The 15,362-nt window shown below is 42.9% G+C and overlaps 1 protein-coding gene across 1 annotated transcript in view; it reads left to right on the top strand.

Annotated features, from left to right (window-relative positions):
• The window catches only part of fbn2b (fibrillin 2b), a 67,335-nt gene that overhangs the window by 44,811 nt on the left and 7,162 nt on the right, over positions 1-15,362 (top strand). Inside the window, exons 16-54 of the mRNA XM_069522006.1 lie at positions 222-497; positions 595-648; positions 750-875; positions 1,574-1,699; positions 1,993-2,112; positions 2,894-3,031; positions 3,188-3,238; positions 3,412-3,537; positions 3,665-3,892; positions 4,628-4,753; positions 4,839-4,967; positions 5,155-5,280; positions 5,563-5,688; positions 5,861-5,983; positions 6,128-6,253; positions 6,479-6,604; positions 6,951-7,073; positions 7,176-7,298; positions 7,388-7,513; positions 7,627-7,749; positions 8,553-8,675; positions 9,116-9,277; positions 9,427-9,495; positions 9,607-9,732; positions 9,820-9,945; positions 10,074-10,223; positions 10,466-10,537; positions 10,623-10,748; positions 11,467-11,592; positions 12,169-12,294; positions 12,416-12,532; positions 12,870-12,998; positions 13,082-13,201; positions 13,649-13,771; positions 13,888-14,040; positions 14,134-14,199; positions 14,300-14,425; positions 15,010-15,129; positions 15,232-15,354. Coding sequence (XP_069378107.1) covers positions 222-497; positions 595-648; positions 750-875; positions 1,574-1,699; positions 1,993-2,112; positions 2,894-3,031; positions 3,188-3,238; positions 3,412-3,537; positions 3,665-3,892; positions 4,628-4,753; positions 4,839-4,967; positions 5,155-5,280; positions 5,563-5,688; positions 5,861-5,983; positions 6,128-6,253; positions 6,479-6,604; positions 6,951-7,073; positions 7,176-7,298; positions 7,388-7,513; positions 7,627-7,749; positions 8,553-8,675; positions 9,116-9,277; positions 9,427-9,495; positions 9,607-9,732; positions 9,820-9,945; positions 10,074-10,223; positions 10,466-10,537; positions 10,623-10,748; positions 11,467-11,592; positions 12,169-12,294; positions 12,416-12,532; positions 12,870-12,998; positions 13,082-13,201; positions 13,649-13,771; positions 13,888-14,040; positions 14,134-14,199; positions 14,300-14,425; positions 15,010-15,129; positions 15,232-15,354 — 4,905 coding nt within the window. The remainder of the gene's footprint in view (positions 1-221; positions 498-594; positions 649-749; positions 876-1,573; positions 1,700-1,992; positions 2,113-2,893; positions 3,032-3,187; positions 3,239-3,411; positions 3,538-3,664; positions 3,893-4,627; positions 4,754-4,838; positions 4,968-5,154; positions 5,281-5,562; positions 5,689-5,860; positions 5,984-6,127; positions 6,254-6,478; positions 6,605-6,950; positions 7,074-7,175; positions 7,299-7,387; positions 7,514-7,626; positions 7,750-8,552; positions 8,676-9,115; positions 9,278-9,426; positions 9,496-9,606; positions 9,733-9,819; positions 9,946-10,073; positions 10,224-10,465; positions 10,538-10,622; positions 10,749-11,466; positions 11,593-12,168; positions 12,295-12,415; positions 12,533-12,869; positions 12,999-13,081; positions 13,202-13,648; positions 13,772-13,887; positions 14,041-14,133; positions 14,200-14,299; positions 14,426-15,009; positions 15,130-15,231; positions 15,355-15,362) is intronic.

The raw sequence follows: 15,362 nt of genomic DNA, 5'->3' as shown, positions 1-15,362 counted from the left end.
AAGAAACATACGAGGACACAGAGTTACAAAACCCAATATGATTTTTTTACACTATCTTGTGATCTTGTGAACATCTACTACATGTTAAAAACCTGGAATATTAAAAACCTCCTCATCTTATTTGCAGTTGTATATACATATATATAAGCTGTTCTGTAAACTTGTGTTCCTCAGCTCATGAAGTCAAACGTGATATTAATAATTTGCCCTCTCCTCATCAGACATCGACGAATGTCAGACATCCGGCATTTGTATGAACGGCCGCTGCATCAACTCTGAGGGCTCCTTCCGCTGTGAGTGCCCACCAGGCCTGGCTATAGATGTAGATGGCAGAGTGTGTGTGGACACACACATGAGGACCACCTGCTACGGCGCCATAAAGATGGGCACGTGCTCGCGTCCATTCCCTGGTGCAGTGACCAAGTCTGAGTGCTGCTGTGCCAATCCCGAACATGGCTTTGGAGAGCCGTGCCAGCCCTGCCCCTCCAGAAACTCAGGTAACATTGTTTAATTAGACTAAACTCATACCTACATTTTTCATTTTATTAAAGTAGTATTCCAGCTCATTAATCCTGTTTTCTTCTCATCTCTCAGCTGAGTTCCAGGCTGTGTGCAGCAGTGGCATAGGCATCACAGCTGATGGCAGAGGTGAGTAGGTTGCTTGTGAGTGTGAACTTCCCCACAGTGTAGTTAAGGCACTCATGTCAGTATTTGTCTGCACCTGCTGGATAATACCTCTCTTCTCCCAGACATCAACGAGTGCGCCCTTGACCCGGACATTTGTCAGAACGGCATTTGTGAGAACCTGAGGGGAAGCTACCGCTGCATCTGCAACATCGGCTACGAGTCTGACACCAGTGGCAAGAACTGTGTCGGTGAGTGGATTGTGTTTATGGTGTTATAGGGGAAATTCCAATATTCCCTGTGTTTGTGAATGTGGGTGTGTAAATGAATCTTAGGGGGCACCTGCAAATAAATAGGAACCACCATCAAAGTCGAAAATGCTTCATCAACATTGCCCACATCAGAAAAAGATTTGTTATAGAACACTCTGGGAACGGTCAAGTGTAGCAGTGGTGAACTTTTCGCCTCCAATCTGTGCGAGCGAGGAAGCGCATAAAACGTTTCCTGTGGTGAAGCAAATCACAGAGTGGCTTCATGTGGAGTTCAACTTTGGTGAACTTTAACCAGCAATATTCACAGTAACTTCGCATTTGCATATGTGACCATGGCCTCACTCTAAACAACTGAGACTCACTTTGAAGAAAAATACTGGAATTAATAAAAAAAAAAGACATGTTCTAAAGTGAATTTCTGTATATTTGAATCTATAAATATTACATTATTATATTATATTAACTTTTTAAATACTTTACAAGCTTTAAGTTTATTGAATTAAGTAAGTGAACTCTTTATCGTAAACTAATTCAAAATCTTCAGTCTCTCTTTACAGGTCAATGCTGGTGGTTTGCAGATTTATCCCTCTAATTAGAAACTACATGAATAAACATGACTCTTGTTTTCTGTTTTCTAACATAATACAACAAACACTGATCTTCTTTTCTTTCTTCAGACATCAACGAGTGTGTGGTGAACCGTCTGCTCTGTGACAACGGATTCTGCAGAAACACTCCTGGCTCCTACACCTGCTCCTGTCCTAAAGGATTCGTCTTCAAACCCGAATCAGAGACGTGCGAAGGTGAGTGTGCAAGCACACACACAAACACATACATTTACTCTCTGACACACACACACACACACACACACACACACACTTTGCTGTGTTTCCCATCCACGTGTTCTTCCTCCTTTTTTTTTCAAGGTCATTACAAGGTGACATTATAACCAGATGTGTTGCATTTAGTTTCAAGCAAACATGTGGCTTGTGGAAAGAAGACACAGGTTACACATTGTATTTGTGATCGCTAAATAGTGATCTGTTTGAATTTCCTGTGAGCCCTGACCTCAGGTGTTTGTTGTCACATGTTTCAGATATCAACGAATGCGAGTCCAGCCCGTGCATCAACGGAGCGTGTCGCAACGTGGCCGGATCCTTCAACTGCGAATGCACCCACGGCAGCAAGCTGGACTCCACCAACACCATCTGCGTGGGTAAGACTTCCCAAGTGCTTGACACAAATCAGAGCGGCACCACATGGTCTGAGAATCAGCTTGTGTGGAACAATGATTGCACACAGAGTGTCAATAAGAAATAATTGCTGCAAGAGCCTCATTGTCTAATCACTTTAATCGCGGTTTACGCTCCACTTTTGTAAACAAACAGCAAGGTGGGTCACGTTTCCAGGATCTGTCCAGAGATATTATCATCCTCAGATGTTGGGCAAAATGGCACACACGCATGATTTATGAGATAAATACTTGCATGCATGGCCTTGGGTCCCATGGAGATTATTTTACTTCATGGAGATCCACTGCAGATTTAGGATGACGTGTGATATGTAAGACTCGGCTGAGGTTAAATATTCCACTTGTTTGGAGGCTTGTTATTTTTTGGGGGGAAATTATTCTGAGAAAGCCACACGCTAATAATGACTGCAGATGTTTTTGTAATTGAAAGAGAAAGTGAGTCATTAAGAAATAATCACACTCATATTATTGCGTGAGCTGGATCTGCCTGCTAATGCCTCCGGTTTGGTTAATTTATGTTTTATGGTTTCAGAGTCCATCACTCAGCTGGGGAGGAAAAGGGAAAGCGAATTGTGGTTTTGTGTGTGTGAGGCATAGGGGGTTTGGAGGAAAGATGGCGCTTTTATAACGTTAAACTATTTCTGTTCTTTAGGAGTCACACAATCTGTTATAGTGGGAAACAGTGAAAGAAAACTCCACATTACTTGAATTTAAAGTCTTCTCTGCTGTTTCTTTGGCTCCACAGATAGCATGAAGAGCACATGCTGGCTGACGATACAGGACAACCGCTGTGAAGTCAACATAAATGGAGCCACGCTGAAGTCTGAGTGCTGCTCCACACTGGGAGCCGCCTGGGGCAGCCCCTGTGAACCCTGCGAGATCGGTCAGTTCAGATACAGATACATTCATAAAATATGGGTCCTTTAGAGTCAATATTTTCAGGAGAAAATGTGTTTAATAGAGGGGGAAGATATTTAATCATTGCTGCTTTTAAATCATGACCTCATCCTTTGAACGTCACTTTTCTTATTTTCCTCAGACACTGCGTGTTCTCGAGGATTTGCTCGTATGAAGGGTGTTGTATGTGAAGGTAAGAACTTCTGAAAACTTAATGAGTGCTGATGACTCTGCAGTCCTGCTTCTATCCAGCATCATTTCATGTTTTTGTCCTTCTAATGTAGCGTAATGTCCCTGCAGAAAACAAACCAGTGAATGTGTTTAACCTTGTAGTGATGCTTCTTCAAATTGTCCCTCTCCCTGTAGACATTAATGAGTGTGAGGTTTTCCCTGGAGTTTGTACAAACGGCCGCTGTATGAACACCCAGGGCTCGTTCCGCTGTGAGTGCGCAGAGGGTCTCACCTTGGACAGTACCGGACGCACATGTGTCGGTAAGTAAACAAAGAAAATATACATCCCATCACCTGATGATTATTTCCACTGGCTATGAATGCACTTCAGTAGAAAGGCCAAAACGTAGCCCAAAAACAGGAGTGACTTTGTGTTTGAACTTTCTAGATACACGCAGCGAGCAGTGCTTCTTGAAGTGGCACGAGGATGAGTGTGGCGAGCCGCTGCCGGGAAGATATCGTTTGGACATGTGCTGCTGCTCAGTGGGTGCTGCCTGGGGTATTGACTGTGAGGAATGTCCCAAACCAGACATGCCTGAGTACAAAGCCATCTGTCCCAGAGGGCCCGGCTTCGCCAACAGAGGAGATATTCTGACCGGCAGGCCTTTCTACAAAGGTACCAGAACTCTCAGCTTTATGAACATGGACACATCAGTGGAGTTTTTCTTTATAGAGCAAGAATCGGTGTGGTTCAGATGCAGAGAGGGTTATAAGCTGCATCAGCGAAAAAGTTCTGGTCTGAATGATGCATTATTCAGTGACTGTGTGCAAAGCATGGACAACTAGTAAAGGAATGAAGTCTCATGTCAGCTATATGGAAACTGTGTTATTATGACCACATCATGGTTATGTGCAGATGAAGCCATCCATATAATCACAATACAACTGCATTTAAATCCTGAACATTTTGTAATTCAAGTTAATCTTTTTGGATTTAGACAGTGCTGTCAAAAGGATGTTTAAAGATGTCAGATCTGACAATCCTTACTAATCCCACACAACCGTCTAAAGACTATTGGTGACAAGGCTTTTGAGACAATAGCACTTACGTTAAAAGTTTGCTTATTCTGTGGAATCCTTCAAAAGCCAGTTACTGACCTGTTTAAACAGGCATTCTTGCATTTATTTGGACCAGGTCTGTCTCTCTATGCACTTTACTGGACTCTATATTATTCTGTTTAGGGTATGTTTGTTTTCTGTTTTTACACTTTTAACTTCTTTGGCTCTAAAGCACCAAAACACTTTGTGATTCTTGTCTATGAGTGCTGTACAGATACACTTTACTAAAGCACTATATAGATTCAAGTTATTATGATTATGTGAGGTTTGATTCACATTGTCTTTCTCTCAGATGTGAATGAGTGTAAGGTGTTCAACGGCCTGTGTACTCACGGAAACTGCAGAAATACCATCGGCAGTTTCAAGTGTCGCTGCAACAACGGCTTCGCTCTGACAGCTGAAGAGAGAAACTGCACAGGTATGAGAGAGAGAAATACATTTACTACAAGTTAAAAAGTGAATAATTAGAGAGCTTTCTTTTCTTAACATATTTTGTGTTTCAGACATCGACGAGTGCCGCATCTCACCTGACCTGTGTGGTCACGGTGCCTGCGTCAACACGCCAGGCAGCTTTGAGTGCGAGTGCTTTGAGGGCTACGAGAGCGGCTTCATGATGATGAAGAACTGCATGGGTGAGCTGGAGACACATTCACACACACAAATACACCATTTCAAAGAAAACACACAATTTGAAATCATGTGGTCAATGTGGAACCACATGCGAGTTCATACATATACACTTTTTAATTCATATTTTCCTCCTCTTGCTTCTCTTTTCCCTCGTCCTCTCTCTCTTCATCTCCTCCTCCCTGTTGGCAGACATCGACGAGTGTGAGAGAAACCCCCTGCTCTGTCGTGGAGGAACCTGCCTGAACACAGAGGGAAGTTACGAGTGTGAATGTCCCACTGGACACTCGCTCACCGCAGACGGCTCTGCCTGTGAAGGTTGGTCATATATCTTTTACACACACACACACATGCATTCACAGAGGCTGACTGGGTGTTGTATATCATTCTCAGCTGTATTTTAACAACTACTCATAACATCAGTCACATCCTTAAAAGTTGTCTCACACAGTAAATTTAGATTCTCTTGTTTATGTCTTCTCTTTGGCTCAAGTAATGGCTCAGGAAACCCCCTTAGCAAAGGAGGGGTTGTAAAATGTCTCTATTAAGCTCATGTGTTTTATGTAATGTGTAATTCTTCACACTTGTTTTTTGCTTCAGATGTGAATGAGTGCCAGCTGAGTGAAAACTTGTGCAAGAACGGACAGTGTATCAACATGCCAGGGACGTACCAGTGCACCTGTGACACAGGTTACCAGGCCACACCAGACCGACAGGGCTGCGTTGGTGAGTTGAGACCCCCCCCCCAAAAAAACTATGTGAATTTGGATCATTAGGAAATCTGCTTACATGCAGACAGCTGTTGATTGATCTTGCAGTATATTTAACTATTATGAGTGTGTCATTCAAATTTAACTGATGCAGAGATCTAAACTGTAAGTGTGACCTGTCCTTGCAGATATTGATGAGTGCACCATTATGAACGGAGGCTGTGAGACTCACTGCACCAACTCAGAGGGCAGCTACGAGTGCAGCTGCAGTGAGGGCTACGCTCTCATGCCTGATCTCAGGACCTGTGCAGGTAGATTGTCATGTCATGTCATTTCAGTCAGTTTATCACGTAGTGATGGTCTCCCATATGAAAATAAAGTTTAAATTATTGTTGATATTATATTGCGACTTATATTTAAATCACAGTGAGATGTGTTTCTCCCTTTTTAATCAGATATTGATGAGTGTGAGGAGACCCCAGACATCTGTGACGGAGGCCAGTGTACCAACATTCCTGGGGAATATCGCTGTCTGTGTTACGATGGCTTCATGGCTTCCATGGACATGAGGACCTGTATCGGTGAGAGGAGAAAAACATTCTGGCATTGTTGTCTCTTTAATTTTATCTATCATTGCATTTCTTTCCCTTTTTTTCTATTTTTGTAATTAATTTAGTCCTGATGTTTTTCTGCTTGTCTGGCTCCCTGTGGAACCTCCTCTGTCAGCCTTACTATCTGTCACTCTAACCTCCCAAGGCCACAACACTCACATACTGTATGTGTCTGTCCATCCCCATCTGACACAGATGTGAACGAGTGTGATCTGAACCCAAACATCTGTCTCCATGGCGACTGCGAGAACACCAAGGGGTCGTTCATCTGCCACTGTCAGTTGGGATACTTTGTCAAGAAGGGATCCACTGGCTGCACAGGTGAGTGCACGCTCTCCCACACAAACACACACAAGCACACATATACAAATACCAGGGGCTAAGCTGTCGCTGAGAGGTCTGGAGCTCTTGAATGTTGAGACAGTTCATCCATGCATACAGTAGTTCCAGGTCTATATTTTAGAAATGAATTATTAATTTGTACTATGGCATATGGACACCCAGGACAGAAGTAAAACTGCTGTGGTTAGTAAAAAGCAAAGTTTAACTAAGGCTAAAATATCCTATTATTTGTTTAATTTTCATACAGACTTTTGCTAGAAAATGCGTAAAGCAAAACTGATTTTACTGTGTGTTAATTGGTTGATTTATCTGCATGTCCTTCCAGATGTTGATGAATGTGAGATCGGGGCTCATAACTGTGACATGCACGCTGCCTGCATCAACGTCCCCGGAAGCTTTAAGTGTCGCTGTCGAGACGGCTGGGTGGGAGACGGCATCAAGTGTGTTGGTGAGTGTATATAGACTGATTTGAAATGTTTGACTTTAAAAGATAAAATAAACATTGTCTCCTGCAGAATATTTGATTTTGTGGCCGTCACTCTGTCTGTAGATCAGGATGAGTGCTCTGCAGAGGACCACTACTGTAACCCTAATGCAGACTGTGTCAACACGCCGGGGTCCTACAGGTGCACGTGCAAAGAGGGCTTTAATGGAGATGGCTTCTCGTGCTCGGGTAAGGCTGTCACAACAAATCGTGTGGGTGTGAACATTGAATTTCACGTCCAGAGAGTTTATCTGATGCATTGATCTGATGTGTTTCAGACATGGATGAGTGTGCGGACAACGTGAACCTGTGTGAGAACGGCCAGTGTCTGAACGCTCCGGGCGGCTACCGCTGCGAGTGTGAAATGGGCTTCATACCAACGGAGGACAGCAAAGCCTGTCAAGGTGCTGCTCTCATTCTGTCACATTTTATTCTCTGCTTTTATCATTTAGGTACTGTTACTGAAAAAAAAAGTTTCCCTCTCTCTCTCTCTCTCTCTCTGTCGTCTTTACCACAGACATCGACGAGTGTAATTTCCAGAACATCTGTGTGTTTGGAACGTGCCAGAACCTTCCAGGAATGTTCCGCTGTGTGTGCGATGACGGTTACGAGCTGGACCGCAGTGGAGCGAACTGCACTGGTCAGTTTGACACTTCTCATCTCTAAAATCACAACAGCCGGGTTTCTTTGTCAATCATAGTATAATTTCATGCATCACATAACCATTGAACATGTTCAGACCAAAGAGGTCAAAACTCTGCAAAGGCCTAAGATGGATCTGCTTGAGTGATCTGTTCAATCCTGTTTTAGCATCAGTTTCTGCATCAGTAATAATCCCTGTGCATACTAACACACATGAAAACGTATATATATCACGTACGTACACTCATATGTGTGCCAGTGTAAACAGGAAACTGACTGTCCACTCTGCAGTTGGTGCTTAGTTAAAGAAAATACTACAAACAAGAAATAACGGTGAAAAGTAAGAACAGGAACTGTTACTGAAGATATTTACAATATTTTGCATTTGCATTCACCGCTGGTAGTTCAGGTCGTGATTGACAACCAATCGGGAAGCAAATGTGGGTGACTGCATCATCGTTTCCAAACGTCTCTCGACCAGACTACAACGCAGCCCTGCAGTTTTTAAACTAAAACATGGCCAGCAGCATTTTCGAATGTAGGTGCTCAAAAACTCTGGAGTAGTGTGGACAGCAGGCGTAAACTTAGGAAAAGTGATAAGATTAAAGACTGAAATGCAGCAGCGTGGATGTAGCCTCAGTTTGTGGCATTAATAAACATTTGATTAACTAAGAACATAAACATATTTTTGGCTTGTACCCTTTCAACATCAGTATGTAAACTGATAGGTTCATACATTTAGAAAGTTGTCCGTTATCAGGTGTGTTTCACTGAACATGTGTGTGTCACTTTAAACCACAGACATCAACGAGTGTGCGGACCCTGTCAACTGCATCAACGGACTGTGTGTGAACACTCCAGGAAGTTACATGTGTAACTGTCCGGCTGACTTTGAGCTAAACCCCACTGGAATTGGCTGCGTGGGTGAGTCACACCGAGAGCAGACAAACAAACAAAAGAGGCTCTTTATGAAAAAAAACATATTTCCCTCCATGAGTGATATAGTGTGGGATAAGAGATAAATGAATGAAATATAAAGATGTGTGCAATGGTTTAGTTTAAAATCTTATCCCTTAGTCATTACCCTCAACATTGTAATTTTCAAATACAGAAAAATGCATCATCCTCTATACATGTGTAGGGCTGTTGTGGACTATTGAAAGTTTGAAAATGTAACTTTCTTTATTTAAATGACTAAAAATGGGAGACTAGTGTATTTTTATTACAAGAGCATAGTGACAAATCAGATGATACAGTTCATATATATATATATACTGTATATATATATCTGACGATTAGGAGTTGGCAAAACCACTGTCCATTTCAGTTGTGGACTCACACAACATCATATGTGTCCTCCTCAGACACCCGTGTTGGTAACTGCTTCCTGGATATCCTTGCACGTGGCGATGGAGGAATCTCCTGCAGTGCTGAGATTGGAGTCGGAGTGACCCGAGCGTCCTGTTGTTGCTCCCATGGCGGAGCCTGGGGAAACCCCTGTGAACTGTGCCCCGCCCCCAACTCCAGTATGTGCCACCTCAAACGACACTTAGATTTATTTCAAATGCACATCCACGTGTTAGAGTTTAAATAGTCCGATTTGTTGTTACACTTACATCTTCTGTGAAATGGGAAGTCAAGCTAACTTGCTGTAACTATTCTGTCTTCTCTGTAGCGGAGTACAAGACTCTCTGTCCAGGAGGAGAGGGATTCAGGCCCAACCCCATCACTGTGATCCTGGAAGGTAAACAACCAGCTTTGGCCTCAGCTTGTGAATTATACCATCAATATACTGTACAAGCCATTGTAAAATCAATTCATGTGACATCTATCGCTCTAACAACGTGTTTTCTAGACATTGATGAGTGCCAGGAGCTGCCTGGGCTCTGCCAGGGGGGAAACTGTGTCAACACGTTTGGCAGTTTCCAGTGTGAGTGTCCAGCAGGCTACTATCTTAATGAGGAGACTCGCATCTGTGAGGGTAAGAACCGAAATTACACAGAATGATTTATTCTAAGTCAAACTCACAACTTATTCTAATGATCTATCATCATATCTTGATGTGCAGATATTGACGAGTGCACCACTCACATCGGGATCTGTGGACCTGGTACCTGCTACAACACATTGGGCAACTACACCTGTGTGTGTCCACCTGAATACATGCAGGTCAATGGAGGAAACAACTGCATGGGTGAGTTGGAGACAGAAGACACTTATTCTCACTGTCTCGTCTAAAGGTGCACAGAAAAAGTAATTTAAATATCTTTACATCAATGAGTTATTAAGTGCAGAATATCATTTGTCCTCCTCATCATACAGACATGAGGAAGAGCGTGTGTTACCGCAACTTTAACGACACGTGTGAGAACGAGCTGTCCTTCAACATGACCAAGAAGATGTGCTGCTGTGCCTACAACGTGGGAAAGGCCTGGAACAAGCCGTGCGAGGCCTGTCCTACTCCTGCTACTTGTGAGTGTCAATGAGAAACACCAAGCAACCACAACTACAGACCAACACACACTCACACAAGCATTTGTACATTATTGCATAGTTTATTTCATACATGCACTGATCTCTGGATAGTCTCCTGAAAACTCAGGAGAAAGTCCAGACCCCATGGTGTGGACATTCTATGGAGTTCATGTCTGAAAACAGCTTAAGACTCCTGTTTTACTCCGTTCACTGAGTCTCTTGTGTCCCGACTCTTTCAGCTCAGTACCAGTTACTGTGCGGTAACCAGGCTCCTGGTTTCATCATCGACATCCACACTGGCAAGCCGATTGGTAAGTTCAGCACTGGTTGTCAAAACAGCAGATCTGCACATTATTCAGCGAGTATCGTTTTAATGTTCTTGGTGTTTTGTTGCAGACATTGACGAATGCAGGGAGATCCCAGGTATCTGCGCCAGTGGAGTGTGTATAAACCAGATCGGGAGCTTCCGCTGTGAATGTCCGATGGGCTTCAGTTACAACAACATATTGCTCATATGTGAAGGTAGAACAGACGCATGTTTTTTTCTGTCTCACTCTTCTTTTTGTTCCTTGCATGTGTAACAAGGGACAAGGGATCACCTGTGAACTGAAAAATCATTTTTCCATGCTCTTACTTCTTCTGTTTGCTTTGTGTCATTCACAACACACACAGTGGCATCTGGGGGTATTCTAAATCATGGGCACAATATACATAGAGCGGCCAATTATATGTCCAACATCCACAATTCTAAGGTGCACATTTAAGTAATTCCTTGTTTACTGTTAGCTGTTACCATTGGAACATTGTCTCTTGTTCAAGCACATTTTGTACTTTACAAAATCTTTACAAAACGTATTTAAAGACTACTGACAGGCCAGGGGCACTTCAGGGGCCAATCAGATTTCACACACTCACACACACTCATATAAATACAGAAACACTCACTCACTGGCTGAGCGAGAGTCACTTTTACAAGCTGTCTACTCAGCGAACAATCTGCTGCTTCTTCCCTCATGAATGATGTCCTTGTTAAGACGAGCGTAGTGGCTCTGACTGGGAGCACCTGCCAGGATCCTTAAATCACGCGGAACCTGCCAGCGACTGTCTGAACCGTACACGAGCCAAAATGGCGCCGCTGTGTGTTCTCTCCTGCTGTCCACAAGCTGACAGTCTGCTCTGACCAGACAGTTATAGAGCGTGTGATTGATGACCGCTGTCTCTCTTTCTTCCTCCTGTGTAGATATTGATGAGTGTAACAGTGGGGACAACCTGTGCCAGCGTAACGCCAACTGCATCAACATTCCAGGAAGTTACCGCTGCGAGTGCTCGCCAGGCTTCAAACTGTCCCCCAGCGGGGCCTGTGTGGGTGAGTCCAGCCTTTATGACAGGCCATTGTTAAATTATCACTCAACAGTGGGAAAGATGATAAGTTTGTAGTAAAGAGGTTATGTTTTAATCTGCATTTGTTAGTTAGTAAGATATCACAAAAACTATTGCACCAATTTAGATGAAGTTTTGTGGAGGGATGTTACATGACCCAAGGAAGATCCCATTACATTTAGGTGTTGATCCAGAACAGGGGGAGGATGCAGGACTTATTATTTTTCCTTTTTCTTAACCATTTTCAACATTTTTGTTGCTTTCTCAGAGAAAAATTAATGGATCTTGATGAATGAGGCATGTTTCGGGGACTGATATTTATAATTGTGTTATATATTTTTTTTAAGTACTTTTAAATGTGGTTTTATGAGGGGACTGTTGTGCTTTGGTGGAGGTATGTGCTCTACTTAGTGCCATTCTAGGTTATGAATGCTCTGTATGTTAAGTGAACAATACAAACAATAAAGTGAAAATGTAATCAACACTTTGGTTGAGAAACGATCGTTCATTACACCTCTTTAAATTATTTTAATCTATTCTCAGTAATCTTCCTGTCTTTCAGACCGTAATGAATGTCAGGAGATTCCTAATGTGTGCAGCCATGGAGAGTGTATCGACACACAGGGCAGTTATCGCTGTATCTGCCAAAATGGTTTCAAGGCTACAGCTGACCACACCATGTGCATGGGTGAGAAGAAGACTCCACATATAAACACTACTTTTACTTTTGCTTTATAATCTCTTAGAAAATCTAGTATCTATCTTTGCAATGTACCTTTTTGAATAATAATTTCTTCTCTTGCTTTCAGACATTGATGAGTGTGACCGACAGCCGTGCGGTAATGGCACCTGTAAGAACACAGTGGGATCCTACAACTGTCTTTGCTTCCCCGGCTTTGAGCTGACACACAACAACGACTGCATGGGTGTGTATTGTTTACCGTTCTCTGTCTCTAAAGGTCACCAGCATTTAGTGCTTACTCTTAAAGGTCAACAAGTGCTGTCATGTTATTAAAGATTACACCTATAACATCCAATAACAACATGCTACCCTTTTCTGTAGCAGTGATATATTTAGACAGACATGAAAATGGAAATAAAAAATGTATATGTGATTTGACATTTCTTTGGCTTTTTTACGAAAATATCAGACACATTTTACAGTATATATTTTACCTCTTGTTGTGTAACAAAGAAAATTAGACACAGGAAAAGCATGGATTTCTGAGAGTCCTTATCTCTTCAATGTTTATGTTCATACAGACATAGACGAGTGCAGCGCCCTCCAGGGACAAGTGTGCAGGAATGGACAGTGTATCAATGGACTCGGTTCCTTCCAGTGTCTCTGCCACGAGGGTTATGAAAATACTCAAGATGGGAAGAACTGTGTTGGTAAGCGGTTAAATGAAAAAGTAAAGTTTGTCTGACAAAAACACAAACAAGCATTTTCTCACCTAGGCTTTGTTTTTTCGCAGACATCAACGAGTGTGTGAGTCTGCCCGGAACCTGTTCTCCAGGAACTTGTCAGAATCTCGATGGATCCTTCAGATGTATCTGCCCTCCTGGATATGAAGTGCAAAACGACCAGTGTATAGGTAAAAAAGATAAAGGCACCCTCCTTACCCTGAGTTGATCCCATTTTAACTCTAAAAGTAATTCTTAAACCTTATGCAAAGTTCAGTCTAAATAACTACATCGAATACCAATTTGTCTCTGAGCTGGAGCTTTTGTCGGCAAGTTCCAAAAGGTCAGAAAGTGAGAACCAACCTAAGCCTCCTCGCTTTCCAAACAAAGAGCTCACTCTCTATGGTCTAATAGTCAAACTGGTCCTCAAGAATATAAAAGACACACACCCACAGCAATAGCCAAGCTTCAGTACAAACTAAATAAACAGCCAGTCCTGATAAACCCCTACAATTAAACTTCTTAGTGATCGGACCATCTGCTCCAACACACACACACACACACACACACACGCTCAAGAGGAACACATTGAGAATACACACCTCTGTTCTCACCTCTGCCCTCGTTTCCCTCCCCAGATATCAACGAGTGTGAGGAGTCCAACATCTGCCAGTTTGGCACCTGCACCAACACCCCCGGCAGCTTCCAGTGCTCGTGCCAGCCGGGCTTCGTGCTCTCTGACAACAAGCGGCGCTGCTACGGTGAGAGAAGCTGTTAGTTAACATTAGGGCACAGCAGAGAGCTTTGAAGATGGATTACAGAAACAGCCACTGAAAAACAAGAGAGTTACAGGAACTATTTATTTTTATTTATGCAGATACCAGAGAGAGCTTCTGCTTCACCAAATTCGACGCCGGCAAATGCTCCGTTCCAAAAGCTTTCAACACCACCAAGGCCAAGTGCTGCTGCAGCAAGATGCCTGGAGAGGGCTGGGGCCTTCCCTGTGAGCTGTGCCCCCGAGAGAGCGATGGTGTGTATCACTGACACACACATGTCATTAAGATATACACAATCATATTGTAAAATAACTAAGCTGACCTTTTTGTGCGTGTGTGACACACAGCTGCTTTCAACACTCTGTGTCCTTTCGGCCACGGAGCTCTGCCTGGACCGGATAATACTCGTGAAGGTGAGAGCTGCAACACAAACAACCCTTGAATCTAAAGAAGTGGCGATAGTGGGGGTCTTATTTATATTTTGAAATATGCATTTGTATTTACTCTCCATAGATATGAATGAGTGTCTGGATAACCCAGGCGTCTGCCAGAACGGTATCTGTATCAACACAGATGGTTCCTTCCGCTGCGAATGTCCCTTCGGGTACAACCTGGATTACAGTGGAGTCAACTGTATCGGTGAGATGTTTTCTGCAGCCTAAGAACACAGTCTACAGACTTATCAATCAAAACTTTGTTACCAACAGATATGATACATCAGTTTTACTAACCTGTGATTCATATAAGAAGAATCATGTTTATATGTTTATCATGAAACTGCAGCAGTTGAGCAGAAAAAATGATGGCTCAGTGGCTCCTTTTTAGAAACTATGATCTCTCAGAATGTATCACTGAAATCAATGTTAGCAGCCAGGTCTGATATTATTTTCCCAACACCCGAGTTAGGATTTTTACTGCATTAGAGCCCAATCTATTTTCATGAGGAGGGATGAAAATAGATTGGGCTGTAATGCATTCAGGGAGTTTCTTCAAATTTGATACTAATGTTCAGTTGGACTCAGGGATAAACATATTAGATTTTATTTTGGTGGTCAATGGTCGAAACTGCACTGGTTGTTGGAGGCATACATCCACAAAGCAGTGACTCTTGTGGTTTGGACAGTTAAGTTGTTAGTAACTGTCTTTAAAATCGAATGTGCAGTATAAGTGTTTGCTTGCTTTTAATTGTCTACTGTTCTATCCTTGCTTTCCATCTTTTCCAGACACTGATGAGTGCTCCATAGGAAACCCATGTGGAAATGGAACCTGCACCAATGTGGTGGGAGGTTTTGAGTGCTCGTGTCAGGAGGGCTTCGAGCCTGGACCCATGATGACTTGCGAAGGTCAGACATTTACAAAGCAATACACTAGACACATTTACACAAGGCCGTTCTGCATCATAAACTTGAATGACACAACCCTGCTTCTCTCTCCCTTTGTTTCAGATATCAACGAGTGCTCCCAGAATCCTCTGCTCTGTGCCTTCCGTTGTGTCAACACCTTTGGGTCTTACGAGTGCATGTGTCCTGCTGGCTACGTGCTGCGAGATGACCAGCGCATGTGCAGAGGTGAGAGG

The sequence above is a fragment of the Paralichthys olivaceus genome, chromosome 3, assembly GCF_024713975.1.
Source record: "Paralichthys olivaceus isolate ysfri-2021 chromosome 3, ASM2471397v2, whole genome shotgun sequence".
Lineage (NCBI taxonomy): Eukaryota > Metazoa > Chordata > Actinopteri > Pleuronectiformes > Paralichthyidae > Paralichthys > Paralichthys olivaceus.
The sequence above is the reverse complement of the archived record's forward strand: the minus strand, read 5'-3'. Positions and strand labels throughout refer to the sequence as shown.